At 22.0% G+C, this 16,884-nt stretch overlaps 6 protein-coding genes across 6 annotated transcripts; 4 read left to right on the plus strand and 2 right to left on the minus strand.

The window, feature by feature from the left end:
• Nucleotides 1–331: 331 nt before the first annotated feature.
• PVVCY_0400850 (60S acidic ribosomal protein P2, putative) lies at nt 332–667 on the plus strand (the record flags this gene model as incomplete). Its single annotated transcript, XM_008627754.1, has 1 exon — nt 332–667. The coding sequence occupies one exon, from the start codon at nt 332–334 to the stop codon at nt 665–667; it is 336 nt and encodes a 111-aa protein (XP_008625976.1).
• A 645-nt stretch (nt 668–1,312) lies between these two features.
• Nucleotides 1,313–2,890, minus strand: PVVCY_0400860 (SECIS-binding protein 2, putative; the record flags this gene model as incomplete). The annotated part of the gene is made up of 1 exon (XM_008627753.1): nt 1,313–2,890. The coding sequence occupies one exon, from the start codon at nt 2,888–2,890 to the stop codon at nt 1,313–1,315; it is 1,578 nt and encodes a 525-aa protein (XP_008625975.1).
• Nucleotides 2,891–3,429: 539 nt separating this feature from the next.
• Nucleotides 3,430–5,122, plus strand: PVVCY_0400870 (YTH domain-containing protein, putative; the record flags this gene model as incomplete). The annotated part of the gene is made up of 7 exons (XM_008627752.2): nt 3,430–3,484; nt 3,637–3,764; nt 3,973–4,049; nt 4,204–4,293; nt 4,393–4,477; nt 4,627–4,700; nt 4,792–5,122. The coding sequence occupies 7 exons, from the start codon at nt 3,430–3,432 to the stop codon at nt 5,120–5,122; spliced, it is 840 nt and encodes a 279-aa protein (XP_008625974.2).
• A 504-nt stretch (nt 5,123–5,626) lies between these two features.
• Nucleotides 5,627–10,243, minus strand: PVVCY_0400880 (conserved Plasmodium protein, unknown function; the record flags this gene model as incomplete). The annotated part of the gene is made up of 3 exons (XM_008627751.2): nt 5,627–9,663; nt 9,785–10,088; nt 10,217–10,243. 3 exons carry the CDS (start codon nt 10,241–10,243, stop codon nt 5,627–5,629), a joined length of 4,368 nt encoding a protein of 1,455 aa, XP_008625973.2.
• Nucleotides 10,244–10,997: 754 nt separating this feature from the next.
• PVVCY_0400890 (50S ribosomal protein L9, apicoplast, putative) lies at nt 10,998–11,912 on the plus strand (the record flags this gene model as incomplete). The annotated part of the gene is made up of 3 exons (XM_008627750.2): nt 10,998–11,244; nt 11,419–11,663; nt 11,754–11,912. The coding sequence occupies 3 exons, from the start codon at nt 10,998–11,000 to the stop codon at nt 11,910–11,912; spliced, it is 651 nt and encodes a 216-aa protein (XP_008625972.2).
• A 1,718-nt stretch (nt 11,913–13,630) lies between these two features.
• On the plus strand, nt 13,631–15,767 carry PVVCY_0400900 (calcium-dependent protein kinase 3, putative; the record flags this gene model as incomplete). The annotated part of the gene is made up of 5 exons (XM_037634954.1): nt 13,631–14,584; nt 14,723–15,214; nt 15,305–15,379; nt 15,520–15,618; nt 15,723–15,767. 5 exons carry the CDS (start codon nt 13,631–13,633, stop codon nt 15,765–15,767), a joined length of 1,665 nt encoding a protein of 554 aa, XP_037490143.1.
• Between the last annotated feature and the right edge of the window lie 1,117 nt (nt 15,768–16,884).

Here is a 16,884-nt window from a genome sequence, read left to right on the forward strand (position 1 = left end):
TTAATATTTAAAAAGGCTAATCACTAAAATGTAAGAAAAAAAAATTTACATATCTTAATAAAGTTTTATTATTTTATGCATACAATTATATTCTTTGTATATATATATAAAATACTTTTTTGAAAAAAATATATTTTCCCTTTAATATTCATTTTTTTATTTCGAATATATGAAGTATATGTATATATACTGCTTATATTATAAATAATATTTTTTGGATTGTATAATATTCACATTTTTTAAGTAGCTATATATGAACATATATACTAGGCCGTTGTATGGATTTATTTATTTGATATATTTTTTCTTTATTTTTTTATAGTAGATAAAAATGGCTATGAAATACGTTGCAGCTTATCTTATGTGCGTTTTGGGAGGAAATGAAAACCCAGGAAAAAAGGAAATTAAGAATGTATTAAGTGCAGTAAATGCAGAAGTTGAAGAAGAAGTTTTAGGTAACTTATTAGATGCATTAAAAGGAAAGACTTATCATGAATTAATAAGCGAAGGATTAAAGAAATTGCAAACTGTTGGAGGAGCTGGTGCTGCCGCCGCTGCTGCCCCAGTAGCAGGTGATGCTGGAAATGCTAAGAAAGAAGAAAAGAAAGAAGAAAAAGAAGAGGAAGAAGAAGAAGAAGACGATTTAGGATTTTCCTTATTCGGTTAAACGCCATAAATATATGTACATATTCTATATAACATTGTTGAGTATTTAGAAAGAGAGATTGATATGGGGATTAACTTTATCCCTCTTTTTTATCTGTAAAATATATATACTGTACATGCTGCACACATATATATGCATATATGTATGTTGCTCTATTATTTTTCTTTTTTTTCAAATTTTAATCAAAATTTTTAATACGGAAAATTTTATGCACGGAATATATGTTAATATTTTGCACATATATATATTTATATGTATATTGCAAAAAACTTTACTAATTAAATGGAATTGGTGAATATACCTTTAAATATACTTTAAAAAAAAAATGAAAAGAAACTTCCCATATTATTTATCATATTTTCACTTCAACCAACTGAAAGTGTTGTTGTATTATTATGTGATTATATCTAAGTATATATTAATGTTCTAAACATAAGAACAATATATACACAGTTGTTCAATATATTAAAATGTAAACAAAAAATTGTAATAAATTAAAGTAATTAAAAAAAAAAAAATAATTACATAATGGTGAGTCAAATGCATATATAATAACAAATAATATTAACAAGTCAGGTAAATATTAAAATATGTTCATATAAATTTACAAAAAAAAAAAAAAAATGAAAATGTGTGCGTATAATATTATTTATATATTTTAAGAGAATTTGCCAAATTAATTATTTCATTACATTCTTTTATATAAGAATCATTGTCAATTATACATATAATTGATTGTCGGCATTTTCCTATACATTTACCTAATAAATTTTTACTTAAAGCAAAAACTAAGGGAATATTTTTTTCTTTGCACTTGCAAGCTATTTTATTTATCATATCATCAAATACATTATTTAATGTTGGCTCGATATTTGGTGCCACTAAAACTAACTTTGGATCATTTATACATATGTGCTTATAACATTCTTTCATTCCTAAATAATATCTTCGTCGATTTTTTAATAATAATAATTTATCATGTGATTTTGATATTTTTTTCAAAAAATCCTTAACCATATTATTTAATTTGTCTGTTATTTTATGATCTACATAATCATTAATGTATGTATTTTTTTCTATTTTACTAACTTGAATAAATTTTAAAATTTTTTCATTTTTCAATATATTTTCTTTTATTATTTTTTTATTCAAATCATTAGTTCCTTGAAAGTTTGTATTGTCGCTTTCTTTTGAGGTGTCTAAAATGGTGTCATTTACATTTTGCACAAGAATTGGCTCAATAGTTTTCCCTTTAATATTATTCTCTTCTTGCTTTAAGGGAATATTCACTTTTTTTTTGGAGTCCTTTTCAACATATTCCTGATTTTTGGAACTATTTTGTATAATATGTGGTGTATCATATTGCTTGATATTATCTAAATTTAATGTGTTTAATATGTTGTTGTCAGGGTTATAGTAAATCCTTTTAGCTACCTTTTTTTGTTTTACATAATCTAAGTATTGATTACTATAAAGTTGTTCATTATGTTTATGGTTTACCCCCTTTTTATTTATGCTATTAATTTTTTGTAAAGCTTTATGATTAGATCTATAAATTATAAAATCAGAATATTTTGTTATTTTTTTCCTTTTTCTAATTCCTATGTAATATAGATTTTCATATTTTAAACATTGAAATATATATGTAGACCATTTCATGCTCCATTTGTTTCTGTTTTTAATTATATCCAGACATTGATTTTTTTCAATATGGCAACTTTCTACTAATTCGTTATATATACTCTTTTTAATTTCCTTTTCTAAAACAATATATTTTTGAGTTTTTTTTTTTTTTTTTCTCTTCAAACTTTTTGGTAAAAAATATGAATTCCCCATTTCCTTTTCCTTAGCTAAAATTTCACTTAGATTATTAATTATTTTTTTTCTCCTTTCAAATTCTTTTTTTTTTTTTTTTTTTTTATTCATTATCATTTGCAACATTCTCTTTTTTTCTAAATCTTTTTGCATTTTTTTCTGACTTGTAAATGTAATTTTTACAAGTCTATTTCCTACATTGATATAGGAACCATTCGGTGGCTTCCCATTTTTATAATTATTATTTGTTGTCATAATTGTAGTCTTTATGAGAGATCGTTTTTCATCTTTTATTTTGTTCCCTAATAAATTTTCTTCCATTTTCATATATTTGCCATTAAATTTAGACCTTTCTTCGTAACATTTTTTGTAGTTATTTTCTGTACACTCATTAGTATGTTGCTTCATATGATGTGTATATTTATTTTATGGTCATATTATTTTTCAACATATAATATTGGGGATGTTCATTGTATTTAGCATATATATATATATATATATATATATATGTATTTTTATGTATACTACTCCTAACTTTCACATTCTTATCAATTTTCCATATACTGACCATTTAAGAGGCAAATTCGTAAAATACTAAAAAAATAAATACACTTCATTCTATGCTTTCCCCTATATTATTATTATATATTATTTTTTATTTTTTTTTATTGGGAAATAATATAAATGCTAATAATTATTCAGCGATCGCTAACTCTGGAATATTTTTTTTATGCGCTGTACATAATTAAATATTTTCTTAGCTATTTTGTTAAGTTATTTTTTTTTTATAATTTTATTTACTATTATTATCCGATTATTTATATAATATATTTTTGTTATTATAAATATAATAATTAAAATTTGTATTTATGGCAATTAATTTAATTATATTGAAAAATTATGAAAATTCTTCTTCTATTTGACAAGCTATATTTCCCTTTTACATAATGCAAAGTGGCAATTATTCATCTATACCTCAAATTCAATCAGCTAGGAGTATATGTAACTACTAATGAATAGAATAATAGAAAAAATATGCATACATATATATTTATATGAACAAGCAAAAACCCAATTTTAAGAAAATGACCCTTCATAATGTATAACCAAAGTAAACACATTTTTTTTTCTTTTTATGTTTTATTCTTTCTCAGACAAAAGCCCCAAAACAAAATTTTTTCTTATAAAAAGCTCCTCAGATAAAAATATTTCAATTTCTCTAAATTATAGTATATGGGCAACAACACCAAAAAACGAAAATAAATTTCTCAGTGCCTTTATAGTATGTTATTCATAAAAAAAAAATATAAATTATTAAAAAAATATGTATACATATATATTCTCTATTAAGGTGTAACTGCTTTATGTATCTCTATACATACCAAATTGTATATTGAAAGTTACACACTAGTTATTTTAGAATGCAATAATAAATATTATTTATTGTTATTGTCTTATAAGTTATTTATTTTCCATTTATTCTTATTCAGGAAAATGATTATGTAATTTTAGTATTTTCCGTCAATGAGAGTTCTAAATTTTGTGGCTATGCTATTATGAGATCAAAGTAATTTAATTTTTTTCTACCATGTTCATAAATTTATATTGTTTATTAAATTCACATTATTATTTTTCTATAGATATGCATGTAATGATGATACCCCTTCTTATGTATATTTATACGTTTTGATCATATTATCCATATATATTTTTTTTAATAGACCAGGAGAATCCAAAAATAATAATGTATATTTTTATTATGACGATAAAATATTTCGAGGAAAGAATTTTGATATTCAATGGATTAGAATGTAAACAAATATTAGTTAACTTGATAAAGCTGTGTGTGGCTATAGTTATATTTGTATATATGCTACATATGGCTATTGTTTCCTTTTTCAACTTTATAGAGTGGATGTGTTTTTTCACGAGGTAACACATTTAAAGAATAGCCTTAATGACAATAAGTTAATTAAAGTAGGAAGAGACGGTCAGGTAATATTAATTTATGCTTTATTGTTTTATATTCATATAAATATTATGAACAGAAAATAAATTATATGACCATGCAATGTAATTATTGTATAGCTATTTGCACACATATAATTGCATAGTAATATGTTTGCATTTATTTTTTTTTTCAGGAAATTGAACAAATGGCTGGAATGAAATTATGCGATATTTTTGAAGCCAAATTCGAACGAATGGGCACATTTACGTAATTTAACAAAATCCTTATATTCATATGATTAAATGTGTGGATATTTAAGTTTACACTTTCATTAATTATTGCATTTTTTTTAATATAGGAACTTTAATAAAATTCCACAAGCGCCAAAAATAATTGATACAAACCCCAACCGGATGATAGACACTACAAATGGTGAAGAACAAAAAGATAAAATAAAATTATATCCAATAAACAATGATTTAAATATGAATTATAATACTTTTCGTAAGCTATATGAAGAGTCAAAATATAATCTAACTAATATATATAATCCAGCATTACATATATTTCCTATTGATTTAACAAATATGAGCTATGATGATTATATTGATTTATATGAAAAATCTTTACCCGTTTGGAAACAAAAAATGCAAGAACTGCAATTAAATTGTAATTATATTAAGCAATAAAGAAAAAAATTAATTTAAAAAATATCAATAACCATTTCCATCGCATATTACTAAGGTGCATATACATATGTTTATATGTGTGTATGCTCCTATCCCCTATATGATATATTTATACAAAATACGTAATGTTTTGTTCTTAATTTATTTTTACTTTTTCAATTTCGATATAATAATTTTTTTAAGTATAATCACATTTTTTTATATTGCATTATATTATGCGAACATTTTTTAGTACCCCCCCTTTCAATCTTTTAACAACATCATTAATGTTTATAATTTATGAATGCTACTTGTGCATGTCTACATATACGGCCATATATATGTGTGCCTATTTCCAATCAAAAAGGTTGTACTACACTATCATTGTAGTTGTATTTGTTTCAATAAAAAATGAGAAATTTTAATAAAGTCTAAAAAAAGTGAGTTTAATTTAAAAAAAAAAAAAAGGTTTAAAGAATAACTTCAAAAAATATAATTATGAACACAAAATGATCATTTTTTTTTTTATGAAATACTAGCTAGCCATTTGTAGCTATTTTGATCAATGGTCATAATTTTGGAGTTAATTTGATCAAACAAATTTTCTTGTAAATTTTGGATAAAAATATCACAGAATAAACATTTTTCATTATTTATAAATAATATATTTTTAGAGGGAATGTAAATATCAAATATAAATGGGCTGTCTTTTAATGGTATATTTGTTAAAAATTCAATATTATTTTTTTTTAAATATTCAATAATATTATATTTAATAGTATTATTACTTGAAACAGCTATATGATTATTATTTTCCATTTGATCATTTTTTTTTTTAATACTACTTATTAGGTAACTATAAAAATGGGAAACATTTTTATATTTTGATATAATTAAATCAAGTATGTACAAATTCTTAATTTTAAAAACATAAATAATCTGAAGTAATAAAAGATACCAAAATGGATCTACATTATTATTAAATAAAATAATTTTATTTATTTCATTAAGAATTTTATAAATATCATTCAAGTAATCTTTTTTAGAGAATATCATAAGGAAAAAAAAATAGCTGATAAAAAATTCTAAATTATTATATGTGCTAAATGAGTTCTTAATATTGTCAATAATTATTTCTATCTTTTGTCTTTCACTACTATTATCAATTGAGACTGTCTCAACTTCTCTGTCACTTTTTCGTCTCACCATTGTACATAAATTGACAATCTCATGCGGTTCAAAAGATTTTTTTGTTGTTAAAAAATTCAGGTAACAATTATAATCCTCCTTATTATAAAAACTGTGTGTATTTATATATTTTTCATATATCATATTAATATAGTAAAATTCAAATATTTCTATAATATTATTATATTTATTATATGGGTAATTGGAAATTTCAGTATTATTACATTTTTCATTCTGTACAATATTGTCGATTTTATTATTATCATTCATGTGAAAACATTTTCGAATGGTAAAAAAATCGTTACAGTTGACAATGGCTGTATCATCTTCTTTGTTCAAGGTAGCCATTTGAATATCATTTTTATCGGTCACAAATTTAATGAAAATATTTTTTTTATTATCTTTAAAATAATTGTTAAAGGAAGATAAAAAACAACTTTTAAATATGTCTACTATATCTTCACTATTAAATGAGTAGAGAATTATGTTTAAAACATTTTTAATATTGAGCAATTGGCTTGGGCTTCCAAAACAATCTGGATTATTGGTATATTTGTTTAAACTATTTTTGTGGCATTTTACTTCTACAGAATTTGAAAGATCTATATTGTGATTCCCATCCTGACTAGTCATAATATTATGATTTATTTGGTCCAGTAGTAAAGCTTTAATTTGAGTAATAGACGTATTTATTATATGGTTTTTGTTCTTATTAAAATATGTTTCAGAAAAAATATATTCTCGTCTTTCTCTTTGATTTATTTGATTATAAAATAGGTTTTTAAAAATACGATAAAAAGAAAGGTAATGATATATAGACATTGAAATAAATTTATTTTGAAATATTAGAAAAAAAAAATTTATAAAATAATATTTTTTTATTTCAAAGTATACAAAATTATCAAGAATAATTATAAGTAATAATTCCGTAAAATTTTTTATCATATTATATTCAATCATATATTTTTCCTGATATTGTTTTAATATTATTGGATCAATTTCTTTTTTTACAATAAATAAATTTATATAATGTGCATTATATTCTTCCGAATTATTGTAGCTTCCATTTATTTCTGTTTCCTTTCCCCATTCTTCAGTATCTACATTTTCAATCTTATTTAGGTTAAAAAAATTTGAAAACTTATTTTTCATTTTATCGTTATACTCGGTGTTTGTGACTGTATTATTATAGAGCATGTTGCTCATATTTTTTTTATCAGATAAATTGTAATAATATGGATTGTCATTAAAAAAATTGTTTACACATTCGAATATTTGTAAATTGGTGTCACCTTTTTGTATAGCATCAAAAACATTATTTAAAAATACATAAAATAATTTTGTTAATTGTTTAACAATCATAATAATAATATTTATATCATAATATTTATCAGAATAATTCATTTTATTTATTTCATGTTTTTCTATAATTGTTCTATAACTTAAATATTCAAAAATTTTTAAATAATTATTCTTAAACAAATTTAATTGAGACCTCTCTAAATGAAACATATTAAATAAGTTATCTATATTTTTTGAAAAATTATTTTTTTGATTTTCCAAAAATTGAAAATTATCATGATTAGTTTTTGAAGGTTCATGATTTGTTTGACTGTCTAAACTAGCCATTTTATTATTTTCTAAATTTTGAAAATGTAAAAAGTTAAAAACATCTTCTTTAATTATATGATAAATTAGTTGTCTATTTTTCAAATATGATGGCTTATTATTATTACTATCAATTTGAGTTTCATCTTTTTTAAAATCGAAAAGAGATGTTAATATAACATCATAGTCATGACTATTTAGTTGTATATCTCTGTTTTCTAATTTTGCATTATTAGATTTACAAAAATTATATTGTCTTAAAGTAAATAAAACCATAATTATATCATTTATAGATCCAGTGTTAATTATTTTAATTATTATAGTTTTTATAAGCTGATCAAATCCATTAATTAAAGATTTATTTTGATATAAATAAAAAAATAATTTTGCTAATATTTTTTTTAAAATCTTAGTATTAAATGTGTTGAAATTTAATTTATATATATTTAATATATATTTTTGTAAAAAATAATTATGACAAAATAAATCAGTATAATATGTTATTTTATCAGCAAAGTGTAAATTATTTATATATTTTTTTTCATATAAATATTTTTTAAAAAATATATTTGATATTGTAACAAATAATGGGTTGTCATAAAGTTTTAATAATTTAACTTGTTTTAAATATGCTAAATAATTTTCTTCGTCTATATATGTTATTTTATTTTTTAATTCATCCATCAATAAATATATATATTTATCCTTAAATAAATTACTTATAAAGCTATTAAAAATTATATCTGCATTTATGCTTTCTTTATTTAATAAAACATTTTTAAATATTTCTTTTACACACAAATTATGGATATTACTATATATTCTTAATTCATTTTTCGACACGCTTATTATTTTTTTCTTTTTTTCAATCTCTCTATTGTCTATATATTTTTTACTTACATTCTCATTGTTATAAATGCCTTCTACATTTTTACCTTCGCGCTCTGGTAGATCTTCGAAAACTGGTGCATCATCACAAGTGTTTGTTACTTCTTCCATTTTTGCATCTATAGTTTTATTTTTCAAAAAAGATGAGTCATTTACCTGCACATTTTCTTTATTTTCTGAACAAGAGCTAGTTTCCTTATCATTCTCAATAAGGCTAGTACTAACCTCGTTGTTGATTATCTCTATATCTTCAAAACTAGTAAATACAAAATATTCTTTTTCATTTTTATTTATCCTAAATATATTATTAATAAACATATTTATTTCGTTTTCTATTTTGTTTGGCATATTATTTAGAAAAATGGGATTGTAGTTTTTTTCATATTTATTTTTTATATTATTATTTATAAAAAAAGACGATTTTTTTTTATCCATTATAAGTACATTATTTTGCTTGTCCATATCATCTTTATGTTTAATAATATTATAAAGGTATAATTGTTTTAAGTAAATATTAATATACCTAGTTAAAAGCATTAGTTGCTCGGTTCCAAATAAATGTCTATATATCTCTATACACTTGTTAACTTTATTTAATGAATTGTTCATATTTAAATAAAATAAATGAAAATAAAATAAATACTTAATATTATTAATAGGGTATTTTTTACTATAATATATATACTTGTCAAATAACAAAAACATAGGCTTATAATTTTCTGAATTCTTTTGATAGTTATATAATACATATAACATTTTAATAACATCATTTATATCTTCATTTATAATTTTATCACATTCTTTAAAATTGTTTTCATTACATTTTATTAGTTTGCTATTTATTTTGTCAAGTAATATTTTCACTTCAGTATCAAACCCTGTGTCGGAATGCAAAGAAAATGTAAAATAAGTATGTAACTAAAAAGTTTGAAACAATATATTTACTAACATGTACGTGATTAAAAACAGTTGGTACACACATATTATATACGAACTTACCGATGTAGTATAGGAATATTATTTGTCTGCATATCAAAGAATCATAGGATATACTATTTTTCTTAATAATTGATTTTAGTCGTAGATAACATTTTTCGATTTTAAGTTTATTTAAAAAATTATCCCATTCTTCTCTTTCATTCATTCTAGACGGAATTGAATAATAAATATTTCTTAGCAATGACAAATAATCTTTTTTCCTTATTAATTCATTTTCACTATTCTCGTAATTGTTAATATATGTTTTTATTTTTTTTAATTTGTCTGGTGATTTGGAACCAAGGGTGTGCATTCCTCTAGTTATCTATAAAAAATTTCATGTATTATGTTATACTTAAATATGTAAGATATTCAATATGTAGATGTCATATTTATAAACGGCTAGCTAAAAGCTTTATACTTCTTTTTTTTTTTTTCTTTCAAATTTCTAACCTGAAGCCTTATTAATCTTTTCATCATCACTTATTTAGAAAAATATAGGATTGGCTTTCCTTAATAAAATCACATCACTACACAACCCCATCTCTTCTATTTAACTTATTACAAAAAAGGTATACTTCATAGATAGGGGTATTGTTTATATATTCAAAGTAAACTATATAATGTTATTTTATTTTTTTACATAATTTATATGCATTCAAATTGGCATTTTAAAGTATCATGTATAATCTTTGGAGCATACAAACTATAAACTGATCATATTCTATATTCAAGCACAGAACCCATAAATATCAAAATTATGTATTAGTATGTACAAATTAATTAACACATATTTAAGGTTTATAACTTTATTAAACCTGTATAATGTACTACTATTACACTGTCGTATTCACAAAAACATATCAACTAAATTTGAAACAAAACTGAAGGGAAAATAAGAAACTTTTAAAGTTTTTGTTTTATACTTATTCTGATTTCTTGTGTATAGGATTATATTTCCTTGTAATACATATAATATTACGTTTCTTTTTTTATTTCTATCTAATATTTAATAAAAATATGTACAATCTTTTTCATTTTTATTTATATGCACACGTGCATTTGTTTTTATTATTATTATCAATATAATAGTTTTTTTATTTTTACATAATTTTAATTCATTTTTCAAACTTCATGGAAATATTATCAAGAACTTTTTTTTTATATGGTACTATGGAGTAAATTAAAAAATTAAGAATAATAAAAAAGTGGGGGAAAATGAAGTAACTATTAAATGATAAAAAATAATTTTTTTATATATATATTAAAAACAATAAAGTTAATAAAAAGAAAAATGCGTTGTCATTTTTTACTTATTACATTTTTATATATATTATATTTGAGAGAACTTACAGAGGGATATGTTACATATAACATAGTGAAACCAAACTCTACATTATATGCAGTGAAAAAAAAAAAAAAAAAATCGACCAAGTATATTGATATTACCGTGAGCAATGATAATGAAATAGGAACAAAAGGTTTATTATTGAAAAAAATATTAAAGTGTGTGTACATTTTTTTTTTAAACCATTCATATGATTGTGTAATTATACATATTATTATGATCACATACAGTCATTGTAAATATATGCATTCTCTTATATATATACATACATATACATTGTCTTGCTCTATTTTTAAAACATTAATAGGAGAAATAAAAAGAGTCAAATTATCCCATGCTTTTAATTATATTATACCCCAAAAACTGGGGTATAGGAGTACCATTAATGAATTAGTGAACAAAGAAAAAAATGAAAACACCCTTAGATATATAGATGAGATAACAAAAAGTTTTATATGGGACTATAAAAAGAAATTAAATGATTTAATTATTCCTTTTGAGTTTAGGAAAAATCAAAATATTCTTATTACCCAGGATAATTTATTAGATTATGTAACAACATCAATGAAATTGTGAAATAAATAAATGAATGTATTTATGTGTATATAATAAATACGTGCTATTTTTTACACTCCTTTGCAGCTTCTTCGGAGAGGAATTATTAGAGAAAATGATGATATGTATCAAAAAATAAAAAGCAAAAAAATAAAGTTTTCCGATTTTGGTACCTATCCCATAAAATATACATTTATGGATAATATTAGCATAAATATTACTGTACAAATAATTGAAAGCAAGTAGGCTTATATATTTATTCAATTGTCTTATCCCTATATACAAAAAAAAAATCGTAGAATAAATAATTTCCCATTTATTATGACACTTAAAATAATAAGCCTGAAGAAAGTACCTTGCTATTTTTTTGTCAACACACGTGTGTATATGCATGTGGTATATTTTATGGGTCAATACATTTGGAAATTTATAAAACACTATTTAAAAATGTCTAATATAGTTATAAAATTATTTAATATATATGAATAGCTACTAAATAAATATATTATGAACATGTTTTTGAATTATGTTTAATGTAAATAATTTCTCTAATTTATACTATTTTTATAAATACCAATAATTTACAATTTTTATATGTGAATATTTCCCCTTTTTTATAACAAATGTTTTGTCGAATTTTTTTTATGTGCCTTTCTCATTTTTCTTAAAAAAAATTTATTCACACAACCAGCCAGCTTTTATTTGGTTATTTTTAAGCAACATATTTACCTATAACAGTTATTTAAAAAAAATATGCATGCTATATCTTTTTTTTTTTGTAGACTTATTTCACTAAAAAATCGTTTAAATTAAACAATTAAGGTTTTTATTAAAAAGAGATGAAAATACATTCTTTATAATGAGTTTATAGATATTTTGTAAACCTGCCTATAATATTTATATCGAATAAAACGTCTTGAAATATCATTAGACAGTTTGGTGATGTTTTTTAATTTATTAACAAGTAATATTTTTTTGTTATTTTTTTTTTTTTTATAATTATTAATAAAAAGTTAGCTATAATTATTCTAGCTATTTTTTTTTTTTTATTTCAAGCTAAGTATTTTTAAGCTTTAAACATATAAATGGTTTGTCTATATTAAAATATTATTACACAGGAAAATATTTGTAAATAAGCATTATTTTTAATTTGTTTTCTTTGTACTAATAACTAGTTAAATTATTTTATATATACTTTTTTATAAATATTATTAGACATTTAAATGATTGAGTGCTTGAAAGTTGTATGTAAAAGTGTTGTTTTCTCTTTCTCTTTTTTATTTTATTTGTATTATATTTTTTTTCATTTATACTTTGATAGTAATTAAGTTTTTCCATTTATATTTTTTTAATGTTAATTTTTTGTTGTTTTTTTTTGTTTTTTATTTATTATTTTTTCAAATTTCCTTAAAAAAGCAAAAAGATCGAATCAGTAATTTTCGGTATTTATATAAGGGAAGTAATATAATTTGCTGAATATATTTTTTTTCAACTATGTGATTTACCAATGATTTATTTTTTAAATAACAATTTTTTACAGTAGAATATGATACCTATTTATTTATAATATGAAGGTACCTATTATAGGTTTTTTGTGTGCATACATATAGACATAACTATATATATGCATATATACATATAAGCTTATGGAACTAATTTGTTTAGGTTGTATATTTTTTAAAGAAAAAGCATAAATAGACAAAAACAATTAATTTTTTCAATTTGTCAAATCCATTCAAATAGATTATTTCGAGCAAGATTTAATCTTCTATACATTTGTTTATTTTGCTAATAGTATGCTTTTATGGTTATCTACACTTCTTTATGTAGATATAAAATAAGTTTATATTTCGTTATCAATATATTCATTTAATTTTTTAAATATACTCATTTATTTTTTTAAATTTTTCCATTTACTTTTTTAAATATATACTTTTATTTTGTAAAAAGTTTAGCACATAAAAATGAATCAAGTGTGTGTAGAACGAACCCCAAACATACCGACTGCCTATATAAAGAGCAAACCAAAGAAACCTATAGAAAGACTCAAAAAGAAAAAGGGCTCCAATAAATCGATAAAAAGTCAATATAAATTTGAAGGAAGTAAAATAGCAAATAAGAATAACGAGCTAAAGGATATAAAATCAAAGGACCCCAAATATTATGAAAGTCATTTTAATAAAAGTACAAAAAATAAAGACATCCTTTTAAAATCGAAAAGAAGTGACAATTTTAAGTTCTCTAGAAGAGGGTTTATTTTAAGTTTTACTGGAAATTTAGAGGATTTTTATAATTTATCAGAAGATCCATTAGGAAAGGGGACATATGGTTGTGTATATAAAGCAACAGATAAACTATTAAAAATACAAAGAGCTGTTAAAGTTGTATCAAAAAAAAAATTAAAAAATATACCAAGATTTAGACAAGAAATTGATATAATGAAAAATTTAGATCATCCTAATGTTATAAAGTTACTAGAAACATTTGAAGATGAAGAACAAATTTATTTAATAATGGACTTATGTACAGGAGGAGAATTATTTGATAAGATAATAAAAAAAGGTTCTTTTGTAGAAATGTATGCCTCTTTTATAATGAAGCAAATATTTTCTGTATTAAATTATTTACATATTAGGAACATATGCCATAGAGATATAAAGCCTGAAAATTTTTTATTTTATGACAAATCCACCGAATCATTAATTAAAATCATCGACTTTGGTTTAGCTGCATATTTTAATGACATCGATTATGAGATGAAAACAAAAGCTGGAACTCCTTATTATGTTGCCCCTCAAGTTTTAACGGGTTGTTATGATTATAAATGTGATTTATGGTCAGCAGGTGTGTTATTTTATATTATTCTTTGTGGCTATCCCCCTTTTTATGGAGAAAGTGATCACGAGATATTGAGCATGGTGAGTTAAGCATAGTAAAGAGAAAAGAGAGGGTGTTAAAACTGTGTGTTTTATTTATAAGTTTGTTTTGTTTGTTTTGTCTGTGAATAAATGTGGAATGTACATGCTTTTAATGTGTATACGAATTTTTGCTTTTAGGTGAAAAAGGGTAAATACAATTTTAAGGGAAAAGAATGGAATAATATTTCAGAAGAGGCTAAAGATTTAATTAAGCGATGTCTTACTATCGACTCAGGAAAAAGGATAAATGCGAGTGAAGCTTTAAAGCATCCATGGTTTAAAAAAAAAAAAGGATCATTTAATTTAGATGTAAAAATGGATATACATGTGTTAGAAAATTTTAAAAATTATGCTCTATTATTAAAACTTCAAAAATTAGCTATGACAATAATAGCACAACAAAGTAATGATTACGATTTGCAACAATTAAAGGCAGTATTTTTATATTTAGATGAAGATGGGAAAGGGAATATAACAAAAAATCAATTGAAAAAAGGTTTGGAGAATAGTGGGTTGAAGCTTCCTCATAATTTTGATGTCTTACTTGATCAAATAGATAGTGATGGTAGTGGAAGAATAGATTATACTGAATTTTTAGCGGCAGCATTAGACAGAAAGCATTTATCAAAGGTATGTCCTTTTTTCTCTAGCAAGTTTAATTTTTCATGCATTTGAGTCATTATCGTATTTATGTTTTTTTTTTTTTTTTTTTTTTTATAGAAACTGATATATTGTGCCTTTAGAGTATTCGATGTAGACAATGATGGGGAGATTACGACAGCAGAATTAGCACATGTAACCTTTATTATTATTTTATTTTTTATTATTTTCTTTTTACATTATGGCAATGATTTTGCCATGCTTACAAATTTGTACAAAAGATATCGACTTATAAGTGGGTGCCATATATATGATTTATTTTTTATTTCTTTTAGATACTTTATAATGGCAACAAGAAAGGAAGCATAACTCAAAAAGATGTTAATCAAGTTAAAAAAATGATTCAAGAAGTTGACAAGAACAATGATGGAAAGGTAACAAGAATGAGGGTCCAGAATTAAGAGAGTGTTATTTTGTTAATTAATTTTGTTTATACATTTATTTTACTATTTTTTATTTGTTTCTCTTTTTCCTTCAGATCGATTTTTACGAGTTTTGTGAAATGATGAGATTAAAATATTAAATTGGACTATCAAATTAGGAGATTATAATATATAGCAACATGTGATTATTTGTTGGCTTTGTGTAAATCTAAAATGTTATAGAATCTTTCTTAGCTGAGGGTTGTTTATTTTTTTGTTTTTATATTTTAATATGTTTTTATTTAGATTTAAAATTTATTACATTTATCATGGGGAAAACGAATAGTTTCGATTTCACTAAAAGAATTTTAATAAAATAGTGAGGCAGTAGTAAATGAAATTAAAAAAAAAAAAAAAAAAGGTTTAAGATAAAAGCTATTTATTGTATTAATAGTATACAGCTAAAATGTAAGACCATTATTGTTCTACACATTTTAACTATGAGATGAGGACATATATATGTATAGGGAATGGTGAAAAATATTTTTCTTTTTGGTTGGTTAGTGTATTTATTATACAATATGCAATTTGATTTAATAGGACAAGAAGAATTAATTTGTGGATATGTATATGATACTATATCTATAGGTTTAATATCGATGGAATATAACATGTTTATATATATATTTTGATGTATTGGTAATTTGTTTATGTGAAAAATATAATAAATAAAAGGGTTATCCCCCCCAAGTTTTAAGAGGTGTAATAATATTTCTATGATATTAAAAATTGTATCATATTATTTAATTAATATATATACTTGTACATAAGATTTTTGAATTAATTTTTAAAAATAAAAAATTTTCCAAAGAATAAAGGCTAAATATATAATTAAACCAAGTCATATAATAACACAACCTCAAAAAAAAATACATTTTTTTATATATTCTTTATTTATTGTAGATTTGTGTTTGTGATTTTTAGGTAACAATAAGTTTATATCTTACATTATGGATTAATAAAATATAATATATATATATAATACTTATGCAAACAGGAGTTATTTTTTATTTGAATTGCATGAGAGTCTATACTATTACCTGTATTTATATATTGTTAATTAAAATGTATATAATAATTATTATTATAATAAAATAATATATAGTTGATAAAACCATTCATTAATTATTTTTAATTAATTTTTTATAAATATTTTTATGCTTTTTTTTTCCATTTAATATATATATTATTTTATTATATATAACTAAGAAAAACCAT

Source organism: Plasmodium vinckei (genome assembly GCF_900681995.1).
Source record: "Plasmodium vinckei vinckei genome assembly, chromosome: PVVCY_04".
NCBI lineage: Eukaryota > Apicomplexa > Aconoidasida > Haemosporida > Plasmodiidae > Plasmodium > Plasmodium vinckei.